The sequence below is a fragment of the Salvelinus alpinus genome, chromosome 27 (genome assembly GCF_045679555.1).
Source record: "Salvelinus alpinus chromosome 27, SLU_Salpinus.1, whole genome shotgun sequence".
In the NCBI taxonomy this organism is placed as follows: domain Eukaryota; kingdom Metazoa; phylum Chordata; class Actinopteri; order Salmoniformes; family Salmonidae; genus Salvelinus; species Salvelinus alpinus.
In genome coordinates this window covers 11,773,274-11,793,268 of record NC_092112.1, presented here as the reverse complement: position 1 = coordinate 11,793,268, position 19,995 = coordinate 11,773,274, and the positions used below count along the sequence as shown (strand labels likewise).

Genomic DNA, 19,995 nt, shown 5'->3' with positions numbered 1-19,995 from the left:
TATAACCAAGGACTACATTTATTTTATTTCAACACAAAAAACTAAAACATACATTCAAACTTTTAACAAAGTACCCAAAACCGACACAAAATAATATCCATATATAATTGATGGTCTCCAATATAAAACAAAATTATATTGACACACATATTTTTCAAGAGTGTGAAGTTGGCATGGTGATATAAACAGGAAGTTGTTAAAACAGCCCACATTAGGGGTGAAAACAAGGAAACCACTCAGATGTTAATTAACATCATGGATGCATCTCAAAACGGGCATCCTATTCCTTATATTAGTGCACTATTGTTAACAAGGGCCCATAGGTCTTTGGTCAAAAGTAGTGCACTATTGTTAACAAGGGCCCATAGGTCTTTGGTCAAAAGTAGTGCACTATTGTTAACAAGGGCACATAGGTCTTTGGTCAAAAGTAGTGCACTATTGTTAACAAGGGCCCATAGGTCTTTGGTCAAAAGTAGTGCACTATTATTAACAAGGGCCCATAGGTCTTTGGTCAAATGTAGTGCACTATATAGGGAATAGGGTGCCATTTGGGACTCAAGCAATATGCAGTATCTAGTCTACTTCATGATTGTCTGAGGAGAAACAATATCAAACACAAAAAGCACAAAACAAAATAAGAAAATAGCTGTAAGACATTTCCAGTCATGACGCCGTCATTCATTTTAGCATTAAATACTTTTTTTTCTCCTTTTTAAATTTTTTTTTTTAAACAACATCGCTAAAAACAATTTCAGGTCTTCTACCACTGTTTCAGGATTGTGTTTACGTTTTCTGTGTTCTTTTAAATCTATCCAATAGTCCTATAATGTAATCTATAATGACCTTGTTCAGTGCAATCTATTGACATCGTGTTCACGTGGGAAGAACGTGAATCATTATATAATAATTTGGAGTTTTACATTAAAAGTTTTGAATGATATACAAAGTGGAAGGGAAGCCTATAAAACAAGTTGACATTTACTAATACATAAAATACAAAATGTACAAAAAAAAACGGACGCATTACACGTGGAGAATGCGAGGTATCCTACACGCCAGTTGAACGATAGCCTTGTACCATTCACCGACTGAAACGTGGCGGTAGAGCTACGAGGTATGTGTTTTTGTATATGTCTGTGACCCAGTGTGAATATGTCTCTCTACGGTCTATGGATGCAGTCCTATATTGTCCCAATGTCCTACATGATCAATCTTCAAATAGTTTTTATTAAACGACATGCAGAACCTCTCGTATGGTAACGTGAAAGGTGATTTAGAGGGCAGACTCTGAAGTGGAGCACGACTGCCACCGTTTTGCGTTGCTTTCTCTATCAAACAAGGCATCCGTCCACAGCAACAGGCACAACAACCAGACATTTTCGACCCGTTTTTAAATGAATAACTGTTTAGATCGTTGTCATTGGATACTTGGTATCCTAGTAACCACAAACTGGGATAAAAAAAAAACTCAAGATCCAACTAAAATATAAAATAATGGCTGCAATGACCCCTAAGGGGGATAGCGTTACATCTAGATAAAAAATATGTTTGACAAGTCCTGTGATTAATGCTATTTCAAATAGTTAATATGGCTTGGTGCAATATGAAAGTCACCGGGAAATCTAAACAAGGACGGGACTGGAAAACGAAATGTTTGTCAAACAGACACAAACTCTCCTTGTTAGGCACATAAGTGTTTTTTTGATCTCAGCTAAGACAAAACATCTCTAGTTAGCTAACGATCATATGGTACAAACACCGTGGAACCAGATTACTATTTCAACTAATTACTATTCTTTGTGTGTATTTAAATTTTTATAGCACAGCATGACATTTTGGTTCAAAGTGGTCCTGACCTATGTCGCTTAATTATGACATCACATGATACCCGGGTAAATCATTGGTGGAATGTAATTGGCTGTTTGCCTGTTGGGTTCTGTCTGTGGTTGGTTGTGATGTTGTGAGGTAGAGAACTGATTGGCAGATAAGGATTGCATGTTGTAGAAGTGTTGCATCTGTAGGGTTGTGTCTCCATTTCAGAGGTAGAGGGTAGCACTTTCTCCTCACACAAGAAACTGAGAAAGTGAACGAGGTGAGACTGAACGTTACGCCCTGAGCCTGTAAATCCATTATGGTGTCAGTGTGTGTGATGCTATGGCTCTTCATAGGCTGAGGCCTTGTCCTTCAACAGATCCAAACACAGGTGACAGCTCCAGCTCCCTAGAGAGAGAGAGAGAGAGAGAGAGAGGAGGGGGGGGGGGACAGAGAGAGGGGCGGGGGATGTAGAGAGGAGGGGGGAGAGAGAGAGGAGGAAGGGGGAGATGTAGAGAGGCGGGGGGAGAAAGAGAGAGGAGGGGGGAGAGAGAGAGGGAGAGATGTAGAGAGGAGGGGGGAGAGAGAGATGTAGAGAGGAGGGGGGGAGAGAGAGATGTAGAGAGGAGGGGGGAGAGAGAGATGTAGAGAGGAGGGGGGAGAAAGAGAGATGTAGAGGAGGGGGGAACAGAGAGAGGAGGAGGGGGGAGATGTAGAGAGGAGGGGGGAGAGAGAGAGAGATGTAGAGAGGCGGGGGGAGAAAGAGAGAGGAGGGGGAGAGTGAGATGTAGAGAGGAGGGGGGAGAGAGAGATGGGGAGAGAGATGTAGAGGGGGGAGAGAGAGAGATGTAGAGAGGTGGGGGGAGAGAGAGATGGAGGGGGGAGAGAGAGCGATGTAGAGAGGGGGGAGAGAGAGAGAGCGATGTAGAGAGGAGGGGGGAGAGAGAGCGATGTAGAGAGGAGGGGGGAGAGAGAGATGGAGGGGGGAGAGAGAGCGATGTAGAGAGGGGGGGAGAGAGAGAGAGCGATGTAGAGAGGAGGGGGGAGAAAGAGAGATGTAGAGGAGGGGGGGAACAGAGAGAGGAGGAGGGGGGAGATGTAGAGAGGAGGGGGGAGAGAGAGAGAGATGTAGAGAGGCGGGGGGAGAAAGAGAGAGGAGGGGGAGAGTGAGATGTAGAGAGGAGGGGGGAGAGAGAGATGGGGAGAGAGATGTAGAGGGGGGAGAGAGAGAGATGTAGAGAGGTGGGGGGAGAGAGAGATGGAGGGGGGAGAGAGAGCGATGTAGAGAGGGGGGGAGAGAGAGAGAGCGATGTAGAGAGGAGGGGGGAGAGAGAGCGATGTAGAGAGGAGGGGGGAGAGAGAGATGGAGGGGGGAGAGAGAGCGATGTAGAGAGGGGGGGAGAGAGAGAGAGCGATGTAGAGAGGAGGGGGGAGAGAGAGATGGAGGGGGGAGAGAGAGCGATGTAGAGAGGGGGGGAGAGAGAGAGAGCGATGTAGAGAGGAGGGGGGAGAGAGAGCGATGTATAGAGGAGGGGGGAGAGAGAGCGATGTAGAGAGGAGGGGGGAGAGAGCGATATTGAGAGGAGGGGGGCGAGAGAGAGAGAGCGATGTAGAGAGGAGGGGGGAGAGAGCGATATTGAGAGGAGGGGGGCGAGAGAGAGAGCGATGTAGAGAGGAGGGGGGGAGAGAGAGAGAGCGACGTAGAGAGGAGGGGGGAGAGAGAAAGAGCGATGTAGAGAGGAGGGGGGGAGAGAAAGAGCGATGTAGAGAGGAGGGGGGGAGAGAGAGAGAGGGCGGAGAGAGATGTGAGTCAAAACACTTGATCTTCTTGTTGTGGACAGGAAGTGCAACGTTCTGTTCATGTGCTGGTAGTTGTAAGTTCTGTGCCTCTGTTTAATGTCTCGACGTTTAAAAACATTGTTCCGGAACTCTCCAAGTCTCCCGGTGAGACTGTACGTCAGGCCAACAGAGACACTGTGTGTATTAACACTGAGCTGTGTGTCCTGTCCTACTATCAGTCTGTATACTGAATACTACACCGTCCTGTCCTACTATCAGTCTGTATACTGTATACTACACCGTCCTGTCCTACTATCAGTCTGTATAATGAATACTACACCGTCCTGTCCTACTATCAGTCTGTATACTGTATACTACACCGTCCTGTCCTACTATCAGTCTGTATAATGAATACTACACCGTCCTGTCCTACTATCAGTCTGTATAATGAATACTACACCGTCCTGTCCTACTATCAGTCTGTATACTGTATACTACACCGTCCTGTCCTACTATCAGTCTGTATAATGAATACTACACCGTCCTGTCCTACTATCAGTCTGTATACTGTATACTACACCGTCCTGTCCTACTATCAGTCTGTATAATGAATACTACACCGTCCTGTCCTACTATCAGTCTGTATACTGTATACTACACCGTCCTGTCCTACTATCAGTCTGTATAATGAATACTACACCGTCCTGTCCTACTATCAGTCTGTATACTGTATACTACACCGTCCAGTCCTACTATCAGTCTGTATAATGTATACTACACCGTCCAGTCCTACTATCAGTCTGTATAATGTATACTACACCGTCCTGTCCTACTATCAGTCTGTATACTGTATACTACACCGTCCTGTCCTACTATCAGTCTGTATACTGTATACTACACCGTCCTGTCCTACTATCAGTCTGTATAATGTATACTACACCGTCCTGTCCTACTATCAGTCTGTATAATGTATACTACACCGTCCAGTCCTACTATCAGTCTGTATACTGTATACTACACCGTCCTGTCCTACTATCAGTCTGTATAATGTATACTACACCGTCCTGTCCTACTATCAGTCTGTATAATGTATACTACACCGTCCAGTCCTACTATCAGTCTGTATACTGTATACTACACCGTCCTGTCCTACTATCAGTCTGTATACTGTATACTACACCGTCCTGTCCTACTATCAGTCTGTATAATGTATACTACACCGTCCAGTCCTACTATCAGTCTGTATAATGTATACTACACCGTCCTGTCCTACTATCAGTCTGTATAATGTATACTACACCGTCCAGTCCTACTATCAGTCTGTATACTGTATACTACACCGTCCAGTCCTACTATCAGTCTGTATAATGTATACTACACCGTCCTGTCCTACTATCAGTCTGTATACTGTATACTACACCGTCCTGTCCTACTATCAGTCTGTATAATGTATACTACACCGTCCAGTCCTACTATCAGTCTGTATAATGTATACTACACCGTCCTGTCCTACTATCAGTCTGTATAATGTATACTACACCGTCCAGTCCTACTATCAGTCTGTATACTGTATACTACACCGTCCAGTCCTACTATCAGTCTGTATAATGTATACTACACCGTCCTGTCCTACTATCAGTCTGTATACTGTATACTACACCGTCCAGTCCTACTATCAGTCTGTATAATGTATACTACACCGTCCAGTCCTACTATCAGTCTGTATACTGTATACTACACCGTCCAGTCCTACTATCAGTCTGTATACTGTATACTACACCGTCCAGTCTGTATACTGTATACTACACCGTCCAGTCTGTATAATGTATACAACACCGTCCTGTCTGTATACTGTATACTACACCGTCCAGTCTGTATACTGTTACAACACCGTCCAGTCCTACTATCAGTCTGTATAATGTATACAACACCGTCCAGTCTGTATAATGTATACAACACCGTCCAGTCTGTATAATGTATACAACACCGTCCAGTCTGTATACTGTATACTACACCGTCCAGTCTGTATAATGTATACAACACCGTCCAGTCTGTATACTGTATACAACACCGTCCAGTCTGTATAATGTATACAACACCGTCCAGTCTGTATACTGTATACTACACCGTCCAGTCTGTATACTGTATACTACACCGTCCAGTGGTCTTACCTTCAGGAGGTTTGGTCATGGGGGGCTTCAGACAGTACATGTGGTATCCTCTGTCACAGTCGTCACAGAACAACAGCTGGTCCTACAGGGACAAACACACAATGTTAACTCACTTCTCAAGATAGTGGTAACTGAAGCAGGGTGATAACAGACACAGGGTGATAACAGACACAGGGTGATAACAGACACAGGGTGGTAACTGACACAGGGTGATAACAGACACAGGGTGGTAACTGACACAAGGTGGTAACTGACGCAGGGTGGTAACTGACACAGGGTGATAACAGACACAGGGTGATAACAGACACAGGGTGGTAACTGAAGCAGGGTGGTAACAGACACAGGGTGATAACAGACACAGGGTGATAACAGACACAGGGTGGTAACTGACACAAGGTGGTAACTGAAGCAGGGTGGTAACTGACACAGGGTGATAACTGACAAAGGGTGGTAACTGACACAAGGTGGTAACTGAAGCAGGGTGGTAACTGAAGCAGGGTGGTAACTGAAGCAGGGTGGTACCTGACACAACACCACATCACAGACATAATACAACTGACACAATGCTAAATCCCTTCTACTGTGAACTGACATAATGCCTCTCGAGACAATGGTAGCCCACTGAGCTAAAGGCTAGGTAGTTATGGGAGCTAACTAGAGTCTCCAGTCTTAAGGAGTCTTGTGGGCCCAGAGCAGAGAGTCTCAGAGTAGGCACACTTTGAATACAGGCACAGGTCTAGGAACGGTTATTCATCGCACTTACGTCGTTCTCGGAGGTGCCGCAGAGGCTGCAGGACTTGCATTCGATGCACTGCCACTGGTAGGTCTTCACCGCCGTCATCATGTTGTCTGTGAACTGCAGACAGGTTGGGTGGCCTGGGGAGGGAAGGAAGGGAGGGAGGGAGGGAGGGAGGGAGGGAAGGAAGGAAGGAGGGGAGGAAGGAGGGAGGGAGGGAGGGAGGGAGGGAAGGAAGGAGGGATGTAGGAGGCAAGGAGGGAGGGAGGGAGGGAAGGAGGGAGGGAGGGAGGGAGGGAGGGAGGGAAGGAGGGAGGGAGGGAGGGAGGGAGGGAGGGAAGGAAGGAAGGAGGGATGGAGGAGGCAAGGAGGGAGGGAAGGAAGGAGAAAGAGACAGATGACTCATTTACATTACAACTCAATGCAGAAAAACACAACAGCTCTGATGTGTTTTATAAACTGCAATAATGGTCAATAAGTTCTACTATATGTTAAATGAATAAAGCAAAAATAGGTATCTGTTTGTCTCCTCAGTCATTCATAAGTCTATGACAAGTTGTGGCTAAAATCCAAATACAAAAAAAAATAAAAATACACAAAACTGTCTCTGACTTAGGTATATAGCAGGCTTGTGACTGGCCTACTTTACTATAATGGAGTTGTCACAATAACACACGTTACCCATTCATAAAACCACAAGTGAGTTCTCATCAGCGTCAATGGGGTATCAATGAGCCATACATGAGCCATAAGCGCTCCTCTCTCTGATACCAAACAGTCCTGGCAGAGACACATTGGACCGGGCACACAGCCAACTCTCTCATACCGGACTTTATTGGGAAACGTGTTTACGTCGCCAAAGTAAGTGAAGTAAACAAACAAAAGTGAAAAGAAACAACTAAATCTGACACGTACAGTGTTTTTAACAATGTGTAAATAGTTGTAGTATGATGACTAGGGGAAGTAAACAGATAAATATGGGTTGTATTTACAATGTTGTTTGTTCTTCACTGGTTGCCCTGTGTTAACGGTGACGGGTCAAAGATCTTACCGCTGTGATTGCACATTGCCGTGTTTCGCCTAACAGATACGGGCGTTTATTAATGTTTGATTTATTTTCAAATTCTTTGTGGGTCTGTGTAATCTGAGGGAAATATGTCTCTCTAATATGGTCATACATTTGGCAGGAGGTAAGGAAGTGCAGCTCAGTTTCCACCTCATTTTGTGGGCAGTGTGCACATAGCCTGTCTTCTCTTGAGAGCCAGGTCTGCCTAGGGCGACCTTTCTCAATAGCAAGGCTATGCTCACTGAGTCAAGGATTTCCTTAAGTTTGGGTCTGTCACAGTGGTCAGGTATTCTGCCACTGTGTACTCTCTGTTTAGGGCCAAATAGCATTCTAGTTCGCTCAGTTTTTTTGGTTGATTCTATCTAGTGTTTCAAATAGTTATCTTTTTGTTTTCTCATAATTTGGTTGGGTCTAATTGTGTTGCTGTCCTGGTGCTCTGTGGGGTCTGTGAACAGAGCCCCAGAACCAGCTGGCTGAGGGGACTCTTTGCTAGGTTCATCTCTCTGTAGGTGAGGGCTTTGTGGTGGAAAGTGTGGGCATCGCTTCCTTTTAGGTGGTTGTAGAATTGAACTATTTTCTGGATTTTGATAAATAGCGAGTATTGTCCTAATTCTGATCTGCATGCATTATTTTGGGTTTTGCATTGTACATGAAGGATATTTTTGCAGAATTATGGGCTACGTCATGACAGTCAATCTCTGTCTTGGCTACGTCATGACAGTCAGTCTCTGTCCTGGCTAGGTCATGACAGTCAATCTCTGTCCTGGCTAGGTCATGACAGTCAATATCTGTCCTGGCTAGGTCATGACAGTCAGTCTCTGTCCTGGCTACGTCATGACAGTCAGTCTCTGTCCTGGCTACGTCATGACAGTCAGTCTCTGTCCTGGCTACGTCATGACAGTCAGTCTCTGTCCTGGCTACGTCATGACAGTCAGTCTCTGTCCTGGCTACGTCATAACAGTCAGTCTCTGTCCTGGCTACGTCATGACAGTCAGTCTCTGTCCTGGCTACGTCATGACAGTCAGTCTCTGTCCTGGCTACGTCATGACAGTCAGTCTCTGTCCTGGCTACGTCATGACAGTCAGTCTCTGTCCTGGCTACGTCATGACAGTCAGTCTCTGTCCGGGAGATAATTGTAGCCTGTATGGAAAGAGAAGAAGGAATAGAACAAGATGATGCATTAACGTAAGGTGATTGAATTGAATGGGAAATGACGTTAATCAATTAAAGTGTCGTTGATCAATTAAAGGTACGTTTCTAGAAACATTTTCTACCCCATCTTGGATCCAAGAGCCAGAGTGAATGTGTGACTGTCTGTTTGGATAGGTAATGTCTTCCATCCTACGGTGGTGGAACAATGACTGACACATTTGTACAATCATCTTCTTTCCATGTGTTCCTACACCAGCTGGTTTCAATGGTCTCTACAGAGAGAGAGAGAGAGAGAGAGGGACAAGAAGATGCCGATTGGCTCTTACCTCTCGGCTAACTGTCCTCTCTGACCAATGGAGCGACTCAGGGTCCAGGCACACCCCTCCTCCACACCCTTACAGTCCAGAGGTAACAGCAGCATGCTCAAGAGGTATAGGACCAGTTTATATTTGGGTTTAATTCCGGTCAATTCTTGAACTATTTAGGCTTTACTAAATTATTAAATCCATGTTATACAGAACAGCACTGGCTATTCTCCTTCAGAGGAAAAACAAGAAAAGCTCCAAGAAAAAGCTCTCTCAAACAGCAACAGATGCCTTGATGTCTATCCTTGTTCTCAAGAGTTTGTTTTGTAGGAAAATAACATTCCCTAACTTATTCATATCTACAAAAAGTCCAAAAAACACAAAAAGGAGCTGCAGTTTTTCTGCAAAGAATTTTGCTTTTCAAGAAAAAGAGTTCTGTCTCAGCACCGATTGTCTTCATCGTCGGAAAAACAAAAATGTCCTCCAGCTTCGACGTCCTCAAAGCCATAAAAGGTTGACTCGCTTTCGGACGCGTCGCAGAACAACTCCTCGAGAACGCTCGTCTTCTTTCCTGTCTTCCTGCTCCCATCTGTCTTCCTGCTCCCACCTGTCTTCCTGCTCCCATCTGTCTTCCTGCTCCCACCTGTCTTCCTGCTCCCACCTGTCTTCCTGCTCCCACCTGTCTTCCTGCTCCCACCTGTCTTCCTGCTCCCACCTGTCTTCCTGCTCCCACCTGTCTTCCTGCTCCCCCACAGCCCTGGCCAGCTGGCGTGAATATATCAGCCAGGTGAGCAAAGCAACAATCAACTGAGAAAGTTCCCTGACATGAACTGTGTGTGAGTTGTGAGCTATGAGTTTGAAATGAGCAATCACTCTGAATTGATGAAAAGGTAGAGAGGCCTTTCTGATTGTGAATTAAATACCTCCACCGCTCACCCCCTCCAAAAAAAAATTTATGCCAAAAAGCGTCATGAGGAAATGAACATGGAAAAAGGGTGTATGTAAGTGAAATAAGGCCTATTTACAGTCCTGGATTCCAGTCTTCTATCAAGCATTAGGGTTGTGTTGATGTTTATGTTCACAAGCTCATGTAGCATGGAGGAAGGTAGCTGAGTGAAACCTATCAATAATCATTTACTAAAGAACACAACACAGCTAGCGCAGAGAGAGCTAACTACCAGAAGGCTCATCGACAAGACAATGACAATCACCACTATTGAATCAAACAAACTCCCTTGGTAGGAAGAAACCTTGAGAGGAACCAGACTGTAGAGGGAACGGACACTCACCAACCCACCCATTCTTCCGGCCAACACAAACACATCACCCATCCTTCTGGCCAACACAAACACATCACCCATCCTTCTGGCCAACACAAACACATCACCCATTCTTCCGGCCAACACAAAGACATCACCCATCCTGGGGGGGGGGGGGGGGGGCAGAGAGAGAACCAACATAGCCTGGGGCCAGCAGAGCGATGCATAAAAGACACAAAAAGAAGAAAATCAAATCAAAGATGAAATGTGTGGAAGCAAATGAAAACGGAGGATTTGTGACCAGTCTGACCAGTCTGACCAGTCTGACCAGTCTGACCAGTCTGACCTGTCTGACCTGTCTCTGTGTCCTTACTGTTCACGACTGAACAGAGAAGATATGGTGGGATACAACCCTGGTCTACTACTGTTCAGTGATTTCATTTCTAATTGGTTCATTGGAATCAAAGTAATATAGGTTAAACATGACTTTCTCTAACACTAGACTGAAGCCATCCTTGGCTATATTACACTGTGTAATATTAGAAGAATATATTTACAGTTTTAAAGTGTGGGTCATCTCTAGTCATGAAGGACGCAGCTTGGCCTTCCTACAGTACGTACAGGTCTGATGAGACACGCAGCGGTGCAGTCTGTAGTGCAGTCTGTAGTACAGTCTGTAGTGCAGTCTGTAGAGCAGTCTGTAGAGCAGTCTGTGGTGCAGTCTGTAGTGTAGTCTGTAGTACAGTCTGTAGAGCAGTCTGTAGTGCAGTCTGTAGTACAGTCTATAGTGCAGTCTATAGAGCAGTCTGTAGAGCAGTCTGTAGAGCAGTCTGTAGAGCAGTCTGTAGTACAGTCTGTAGTGCCGTCTGTAGTGCAGTCTATAGTGCAGTCTGTAGTGCAGTCTGTAGAGCAGTCTATAGCGCAGTCTGTAGAGCAGTCTGTAGAGCAGTCTGTAGTACAGTCTGTAGTGCCGTCTGTAGAGCAGTCTATAGCGCAGTCTACAGTGCAGTCTGTAGAGTAGTCTATAGTGCAGTCTGTAGAGCTGTCTGTAGCACAGTCTACAGTGCAGTCTGTAAAGCAGTCTGTAGAGCAGTCTGTAGCACAGTCTACAGTGCAGTCTGTAGAGCAGTCTATAGTGCAGTCTGTAGAGCAGTCTACAGTGCAGTCTATAGTACAGTCTGTAGAGCAGTCTGTAGAGCTGTCTGTAGAGCAGTCTGTAGAGCAGTCTACTCACCGGAGCGTCCGCAGTCAGAGCAGGACACCAGCTCCTCAGCCTGTCCAGTCTTCCTGTTGGAGTCAGAGTCTCCCAGACAGAAGTCACAGTAGTCGTTAGGGATGATGGAACCGTCTGCCGCCCTCTGAGCTGTACAGGAGTAGGATATATATGATATACATATATATACACACAGTGAGTGTACGAAACATTAGGAACATATATAGTGTGTGTGTATATATATACGCAGTACCAGTCAAAAGTTTGGACACACCTACTCATTCAAGGGTTTTTCTTTTTACTATTTTCTACATTGTAGCATAATAGTGAAGACATCAAAACTATGACATAACACATATAGAATCATTTAGTACCCAAATAAGTGTAAAACAAATCAAATTATATTATATATTTTCTTTTCTTCAAAAAGTAGCCACCCTTTGCCTTGATGACAGCATTGTGGAATAAGTCAAGGGGTATGAATATTTTCTGAAGGCCACTGTACACAGTACGAGGAGTAACTAGACATGTATCTATCTGTATGGGCCTTTCTGAGATGTAGAGCATCTATATGTATCATTAGGACAGACGGACAAGAAGACAGATGAGAAGTCGAGGCAGCATTTCAAATGATATCCTATTCCTGATGTATTGTTGTCTCTGCCATCGTGCCCTTTGTGCTGTTCTCTGAGCCCAACAATGTTTGTACCCGGTTTTGTGCTGCTGCCATGTTGTGTTGCTGCCATGCTGTGTTGCTGCCATGCTGTGTTGCTGCCATGCTGTGTTGCTGCCATGTTGTGTTGCTGCCATGTTGTGTTGTTGTCTTAGGTCTCTCTTTATGTAGTGTTGTCTCTCTTGTCGTGATGTGGGTTTTGTCCTATATTATTATTTAATCTATTTTTTATTTTTAATCCCAGGCCCCCGTCACTGCAGGAGGTCTTTTGAATTTTGGTAGGCTGTCATTGTAAATAAGAATTTGTTCTTAACTGACTTGCCAAGTTAAATAAAGGTTAAATAAAACAAATTCCTTATCTAGTACACTCCATTCAACAGTGGTATGTCAGAGATAATACACTCCATTCAACAGTGCTATGTCAGAGATAATACACTCCATTCAACAGTGGTATATCAGAGATAATACACTCCATTCAACAGTGCTATGTCAGAGATAATACACTCCATTCAACAGTGCTATGTCAGAGATAATACACTCCATTCAACAGTGCTATGTCAGAGATAATACACTCCATTCAACAGTGGTATGTCAGAGATAATACACTCCATTCAACAGTGCTATGTCAGAGATAATACACTCCATTCAACAGTGCTATGTCAGAGATAATACACTCCATTCAACAGTGGTATGCTATGTCAGAGATAATACACTCCATTCAACAGTGCTATGCTATGTCAGAGATAATACACTCCATTCAACAGTGGTATATCAGAGATAATACACTCCATTCAACAGTGCTATGTCAGAGATAATACACTCCATTCAACAGTGGTATGTCAGAGAAAAAACACTCCATTCAACAGTGCTATGTCAGAGATAATACACTCCATTCAACAGTGGTATATCAGAGATAATACACTCCATTCAACAGTGGTATGCTATGTCAGAGATAATACACTCCATTCAACAGTGCTATGTCAGAGATAATACACTCCATTCAACAGTGGTATGCTATGTCAGAGATAATACACTCCATTCAACAGTGCTATGTCAGAGATAATACACTCCATTCAACAGTGCTATGTCAGAGATAATACACTCCATTCAACAGTGGTATATCAGAGATAATACACTCCATTCAACAGTGCTATGTCAGAGATAATACACTCCATTCAACAGTGGTATGCTATGTCAGAGATAATACACTCCATTCAACAGTGCTATGTCAGAGATAATACACTCCATTCAACAGTGCTATGTCAGAGATAATACACTCCATTCAACAGTGCTATGTCAGAGATAATACACTCCATTCAACAGTGGTATGCTATGTCAGAGATAATACACTCCATTCAACAGTGCTATGTCAGAGATAATACACTCCATTCAACAGTGGTATATCAGAGATAATACACTCCATTCAACAGTGCTATGTCAGAGATAATACACTCCATTCAACAGTGCTATGTCAGAGATAATACACTCCATTCAACAGTGGTATGCTATGTCAGAGATAATACACTCCATTCAACAGTGCTATGTCAGAGATAATACACTCCATTCAACAGTGCTATGTCAGAGATAATACACTCCATTCAACAGTGGTATATCAGAGATAATACACTCCATTCAACAGTGCTATGTCAGAGATAATACACTCCATTCAACAGTGGTATGCTATGTCAGAGATAATACACTCCATTCAACAGTGCTATGTCAGAGATAATACACTCCATTCAACAGTGCTATGTCAGAGATAATACACTCCATTCAACAGTGCTATGTCAGAGATAATACACTCCATTCAACAGTGGTATGCTATGTCAGAGATAATACACTCCATTCAACAGTGCTATGTCAGAGATAATACACTCCATTCAACAGTGCTATGTCAGAGATAATACACTCCATTCAACAGTGCTATGTCAGAGATAATACACTCCATTCAACAGTGCTATGTCAGAGATAATACACTCCATTCAACAGTGCTATGTCAGCGATAATACACTCCATTCAACAGTGGTATATCAGAGATAATACACTCCATTCAACAGTGCTATGTCAGAGATAATACACTCCATTCAACAGTGCTATGTCAGAGATAATACACTCCATTCAACAGTGGTATGTCAGAGATAATACACTCCATTCAACAGTGCTATGTCAGAGATAATACACTCCATTCAACAGTGCTATGTCAGAGATAATACACTCCATTCAACAGTGGTATATCAGAGATAATACACTCCATTCAACAGTGCTATGTCAGAGATAATACAATCCATTCAACAGTGCTATGTCAGAGATAATAGGGTGCCATTCCATCATTAAGTTATAACCCTGTACTACTACTAAGCATGTAGTTTAAACCCTGGTCAGGTCTCTTACGTTTGTGGTTGTCTGGGTCTGGGTCTGGCCGGTGTGGTGGCGGGGTCGGTGGCATCTCTTCCTCCCTCTCCTCCTCCCCTTCCTCCTCTGCCAGGTGTGTGTGGGCGTAGTGGTAACTCAGGCCTGGGCGGTTCTTGTAGCGCTTGCCACAGACTGTAGAACACAGAAGCATTAGAATCCATTAGAACCACAGAACACGAGGAAATTGCTTTGAAACGGAGGGAAACGCTATGGTTCTAAACTGAAATCTCATTTTTATTTACCGTTTCAAAAAAAGTGTTTTGCTACTGTGTGCACTACTGAAGACAACCCAGTTTTCAAGACAGAACGACCAACCGTTAACAAAGTTCTCAATATCTTGTTGGGGAGGGCTTTTTCTGAAGAGGATTGACACTTCTAAATATCTAACTAACAACAATACAAGGGAACGTATTTACCAGCACATTCCTACTAGGATAGTAGCCTATGATCCCTTAAACTAACAACGTCTTTATGAAAGGACTCTCTAGAAAGACACAGCACTGTAAAAAAAACTCTGTCGGGAAATGGTGACCACTCTGAGAACGCTGTTGAGAATGTTGCTTTCTGTGGTAACATCACAGTGACAGCAGGTTAGGTTGTCTGTAATACCCAGAAACCATAGTGACAGCAGGTTAGGTTGTCTGTGATAACCAGAAACCATAGTGACAGCAGGTTAGGTTGTCTGTAATACCCAGAAACCATAGTGACAGCAGGTTAGGTTGTCTGTGATAACCAGAAACCATAGTGACAGCAGGTTAGGTTGTCTGTAATACCCAGAAACCATAGTGACAGCAGGTTAGGTTGTCTGTGATAACCAGAAACCATAGTGACAGCAGGTTAGGTTGTCTGTAATACCCAGAAACCATAGTGACAGCAGGTTAGGTTGTCTGTAATACCCAGAAACCACAGTGACAGCGGGTTAGGTTGTCTGTAATACCCAGAAACCACAGTGACAGCAGGTTAGGTTGTCTGGTAACATCACAGTGACAGCGGGTTAGGTTGTCTGGTAACATCGCAGTGACAGCGGGTTAGGTTGTCTGTAATACCCAGAAACCACAGTGACAGCGGGTTAGGTTGTCTGTGACAGCATCTTTACAACACTACAGAAACCTGCGTTAGCTCAGCTGATGCTCAAAGATCATTCTTCCCCAGCAACTTGATAACAAACCAGCAGACGCCGTAAAGGTATGTTAGCGCCATGCAAGCTTGCTTTGGTCTAAGAATCAAGAATCGTATGCTTATGCAATTAGTAAGCATCATAGCGATAGATTGCTTAGATTGGTTTAGCTGGTAGCCAGATGCATTTCTACTTTATCCTTGGCTATTGTTAGCCAAAGCAGAAACAGAAAGACAGCCAGGGCCCCATTCAGGAGGGTGCAACATAGAAACATATTGTATAGACCTAACATCCTTCTATATTCTACATTTAAAAATAAGCATATCTGTTCCCCCGCCTGGATGTGGTGTAACTGTGTACCCGTCTGAACGTGACCCAGGCTAGCTCAAATCAACCAAACCCCATTAGTCCCTGGTCTCGTCGTTAGAGAGAAGCCACGCAGAGAAAAGAGGACGCGTGCATATCCAGATACCTGAGTCGGCAGTTTTTGAGTTATGCTTTTGTTTGTTTCTGTCTGGAAAGGAAGGAACACAGAGCACATGAAAAGAACAAAGAACAAAGAAAGAAAGAAAAATAAGAAAAATAAAGAGTTTCAATTCAAAAGAGGCTATAATATCTCATGACATGAGTACCAGTTCCTCCCATGTTTTCATTTAGGTAGAAGTAGCATGCTACGCTAACGTCCGACATGCTAGAGAGGGAACAGGGCTTCTCTCACCCCAAGGAAAGTCAAATAAGGTAATTGATCTGAAGCTACACTATATATACACAAAAGTATGTGGACACCACTTCAAATTAGTGGATTTCGGCTATTTCAGCCACACCCGTTGCTGACAGGTGTATAAAATCGAGCACACAGCCATGAAATCTCCATAGACAAACATTGGCCCGTCCTGAAGAGCTCAGTGACTTTCAACGTGGCAGGATGGCACCTTTCCGACAAGTCAGTTTGTCAAATTTCTGTCTTGCTAGAGCTGCACCGGTCAACTGTAAGTGCTGTTACTGTGAAGTGGAAACGTCTAGGAGCAACAATGGCTCAGCCGCAAAGTGGTAGGCCACACAAACTCAAAGAACGGGACCGCTGAGTGCTGAAGCGCCTAGCGTGTAAATATGGTCCGTCCTCGGTTGCAACACTCACTACCGAGTTTCAAACTGCCTCTGGAAGCAACGTCAGCACAATAACTGTTCGTCGGGAGCTTCCTGAAATGGGTTTCCGTGGCAGAGCAGCCGCACACAAGCCTCAGATCACCACGCGCAAAATGAGTGGTGCAAAGCTCGTCGCCATTGGAAACACGTTCTCTGGAGTGATGAATCACGCCTCAACATCAGGCAGTCCGATGGAAATCTTAACGCTACAGCACACAATGAAATTCTAGAAGATTCTGTGCTTCCAACTTTGTGGCAACAGTTTGGGGAAGGCCCTTTCCTTGTTTCAGCAAGACAATGCAAACGTGCACAAAGCAAAGTCCATACCAAAATGGTTTGTTGAGATCGGTGTGGAAGAACTTGACTGGCGTGCACAGAGCCCTGACCTCAACCCCATCAGACACCTTTGGGATGAATTGGAACGCCGACTACGAACCAGGCCTAATCGAGCCAGGCCAACATCGGTGCCCGACCTCACTAATGCTCTTGTGGCTGAATGGAAGCAAGTTCCCGCAGCAATGCTCCAACATCTAGTGGAAATCCTTCCCAGAAGAGTGGAGGCTGTTACAGCAGCAAAGGAAGGACCAACTCCATATTAATGCCCATGATTTTGGAATGAGGTGTTAGACGAGCAGGTGTCCACATACTTTTGGTCATGTAGTGTATCTTAGGCAGCTGACCATGTCCAGATAATAGTACAACAGTGAGACCTAATAACAAACAATAACAGGTCATTTCCTGTTAGAAGTGGGATTCAGAAAAGTTCGATTCATTACATTTAAGTCATTTAGCAGACGCTCTTATCCAGAGCGACTTACAAGTTGGTGCATTCACCTTATGATATCCAGTGGAACAACCACTTTACAATAGTGCATCTAACTCTTTTAAGGGGGGGGGGGGTTAGAAGGATTACTTTATCCTATCCTAGGGATTCAATCCGTAGCGCAGAATATCTGTGTTGTAAGCTTTCCGACATCGTTTGCGACCGCGGGGAACATTAATCACGCCATTAAGCAGATCTTCAGCACTACGGATTGAATTGAGCTCAAAAAGTTTTGACTCAAAATTTGGATTTACATAACAGCAGGTTAGGTTGTCTGGCAATAATATTTCCGATCAGGAACCAGCTACTCTGGTCTCAGCCTGTCATCAATCTAACCCTGTTACCCGAAAAGACATCATTCACAATCATACAGGAGATGTCTGTGGTTGTATTTTGTCTTACTGTCGCAGACGTAAGGTTTATCCACATCATCGTTGGTAGCAGCTTCTGTCCTCCTGCGACTGGACCCTCTGCCCTGTGAAGACAAATACACGATGTCACACCACACTAGACCTCTTTAGCTCTCTCTCTTTGCCAAAGCAAGTGGAATAGATAATAAACACAAGTGAAATAGATAATAAACACAAGTGAAATAGATAATAAACACAAGTGAAATACATAATAAACACAAGTGAAATAGATAATAAACACAAGTGAAATAGATAATAAACACAAGTGAAATACATAATAAACACAAGTGAAATAGATAATAAACACAAGTGAAATACATAATAAACACAAGTGAAATTAACAATATAAAATTAACAGAAAATATTACACTCACGAAAGTTCCAAAAAGAATAAAAAACATTTCAAATAAATATAGGTTGTATTTATAAATGGTGTTTGTTCTTCACTTGTTGCCCTTTTCTTGTGGCAACAGGTCACAAATCTTGCTGCTGTGATGGCACACTGTGGTATTTCACCCAGTAGATATGGGAGTTTATCAAAATTGGGTTTGTTTTTTCGATTTCTTTGTGGGTCTGTGTAATCTGAGGGAAATATGTGTCTTTAATATGGTCATATATTTGGCAGGTTAGGAAGTGCAGCTCAGTTTCCACCTCATTTTGTGGGCAGTGTGCACATAGCCTGTCTTCTCTTGACAGCCAGGTCTGCCTACGGCGACCTTTCTCAATAGCAAGGCTATGCTCACTGAGTCTGTACATAGTCAAAGCTTTCCTTAAGTTTGGGTCAGTCACAGTGGTCAGGTATTCTGTCACTGTGTACTCTCTGTTTAGGGCCAAATAGCATTCTAGTTTGCTCAGTTTTTTTGTTAATTCTTTCCAATGTGTCAAGTAATTATCCTTTTGTTTTCTCATGATTTGGTTGGGTCTAATTGTGTTGCTGTACTGGGGCTCTGTGGGGTATGTTTGTGTTTGTGAAGGACCAGCTTGCTTAGGGGACTCTTCTCCACGTTAATCTTGGTAGGTGATGGCTTTGTTATGGAAGGTTTGGGAATTGCTTCCTTTTAGGTGGTTGTAGAATTTAACGTCTCGTCTGGATTTTGATAATTAACAGGTATCGGCCTAATTCTGCTCTGCATGCATTATTTGGTGTTTTACATTGTACACGGACCCCTCAAAACCATAAAGGCCAATGAGTTCTATAACTGATTCAAGTATTTTTTTGCCAGATCCTAATTGGTATGTTGAATTTGATGTTCCTTTTGATGTCGTAGAAGACCCTTCTCTGAGACTCCCTCACCCTTCCTTTCCTCTGCTTCCTCTTCGGAGTGTCCACTTCAAAGTCCTCGTCGTCATGGAAACCGTCCCCATTCTCGTCTGCTTCCAAGACCCTCTACAGACGAGTAACACAGGAGGGAGGGGGAAGGGGTAAGGACCGGGGGGGAGGAGAAATCAGAAAAAGGGGCAGAAGGTGAGAGGAGAGAAAGTAGATATTTGACACAATTCACACATCAGGAATTCTCTGCGTTTCCATCATGACAGTCGAAAGTGTGATCTTATAATGTAAAGAAATGTAAAGTTATTGTATTTGGCTGCATGCTATGCCAATAAGGCCCATCTACTGTTTCCTCTTTGTGTGTGTCTCCTCTCTCTTGCCATTACCTGTATCTCCAGAAGGGTCTCGTCCTCCTTGATGATGTCTTTCTTCTTCTCCAGTAGCCCCTCCCCTCTGAGCAGGGTCTCCAGAGCTGTGGCCTCTCCTGGGGAGGGCTCCTTCTCAGGGGCCAGCTCTGCCTCTGGGGGAGAGAGAGAGAGAGAATAATTGACTATTGTATAAACCAAGCACACATCTTCCCAGGCGAACAGTTCAGTGATATAAACAGTGCCTTATGTTTTGGTTATGTTAGCGGTTAGCCAGCCCAGCACT

At 44.0% G+C, this 19,995-nt stretch overlaps 1 protein-coding gene across 2 annotated transcripts in view; it reads right to left on the bottom strand.

Moving 5' to 3' along the window:
• Positions 1-19,995, bottom strand: part of LOC139555966 (zinc finger protein DPF3) — a 60,965-nt gene continuing 40,970 nt past the window's right edge. Inside the window, exons 4-12 of one of the 2 annotated variants that reach the window (XM_071369388.1) lie at positions 19,731-19,864; positions 19,369-19,461; positions 18,067-18,139; positions 16,168-16,209; positions 14,558-14,710; positions 11,515-11,643; positions 6,526-6,638; positions 5,763-5,844; positions 1-2,220 (exon numbers count right to left, since the gene is read on the bottom strand). In XM_071369388.1, coding sequence (XP_071225489.1) covers positions 2,153-2,220; positions 5,763-5,844; positions 6,526-6,638; positions 11,515-11,643; positions 14,558-14,710; positions 16,168-16,209; positions 18,067-18,139; positions 19,369-19,461; positions 19,731-19,864 — 887 coding nt within the window. In that variant the 3' untranslated portion in view covers positions 1-2,152. The remainder of the gene's footprint in view (positions 2,221-5,762; positions 5,845-6,525; positions 6,639-11,514; positions 11,644-14,557; positions 14,711-16,167; positions 16,210-18,066; positions 18,140-19,368; positions 19,462-19,730; positions 19,865-19,995) is intronic. The other variant, XM_071369389.1, reaches the window with a different exon arrangement.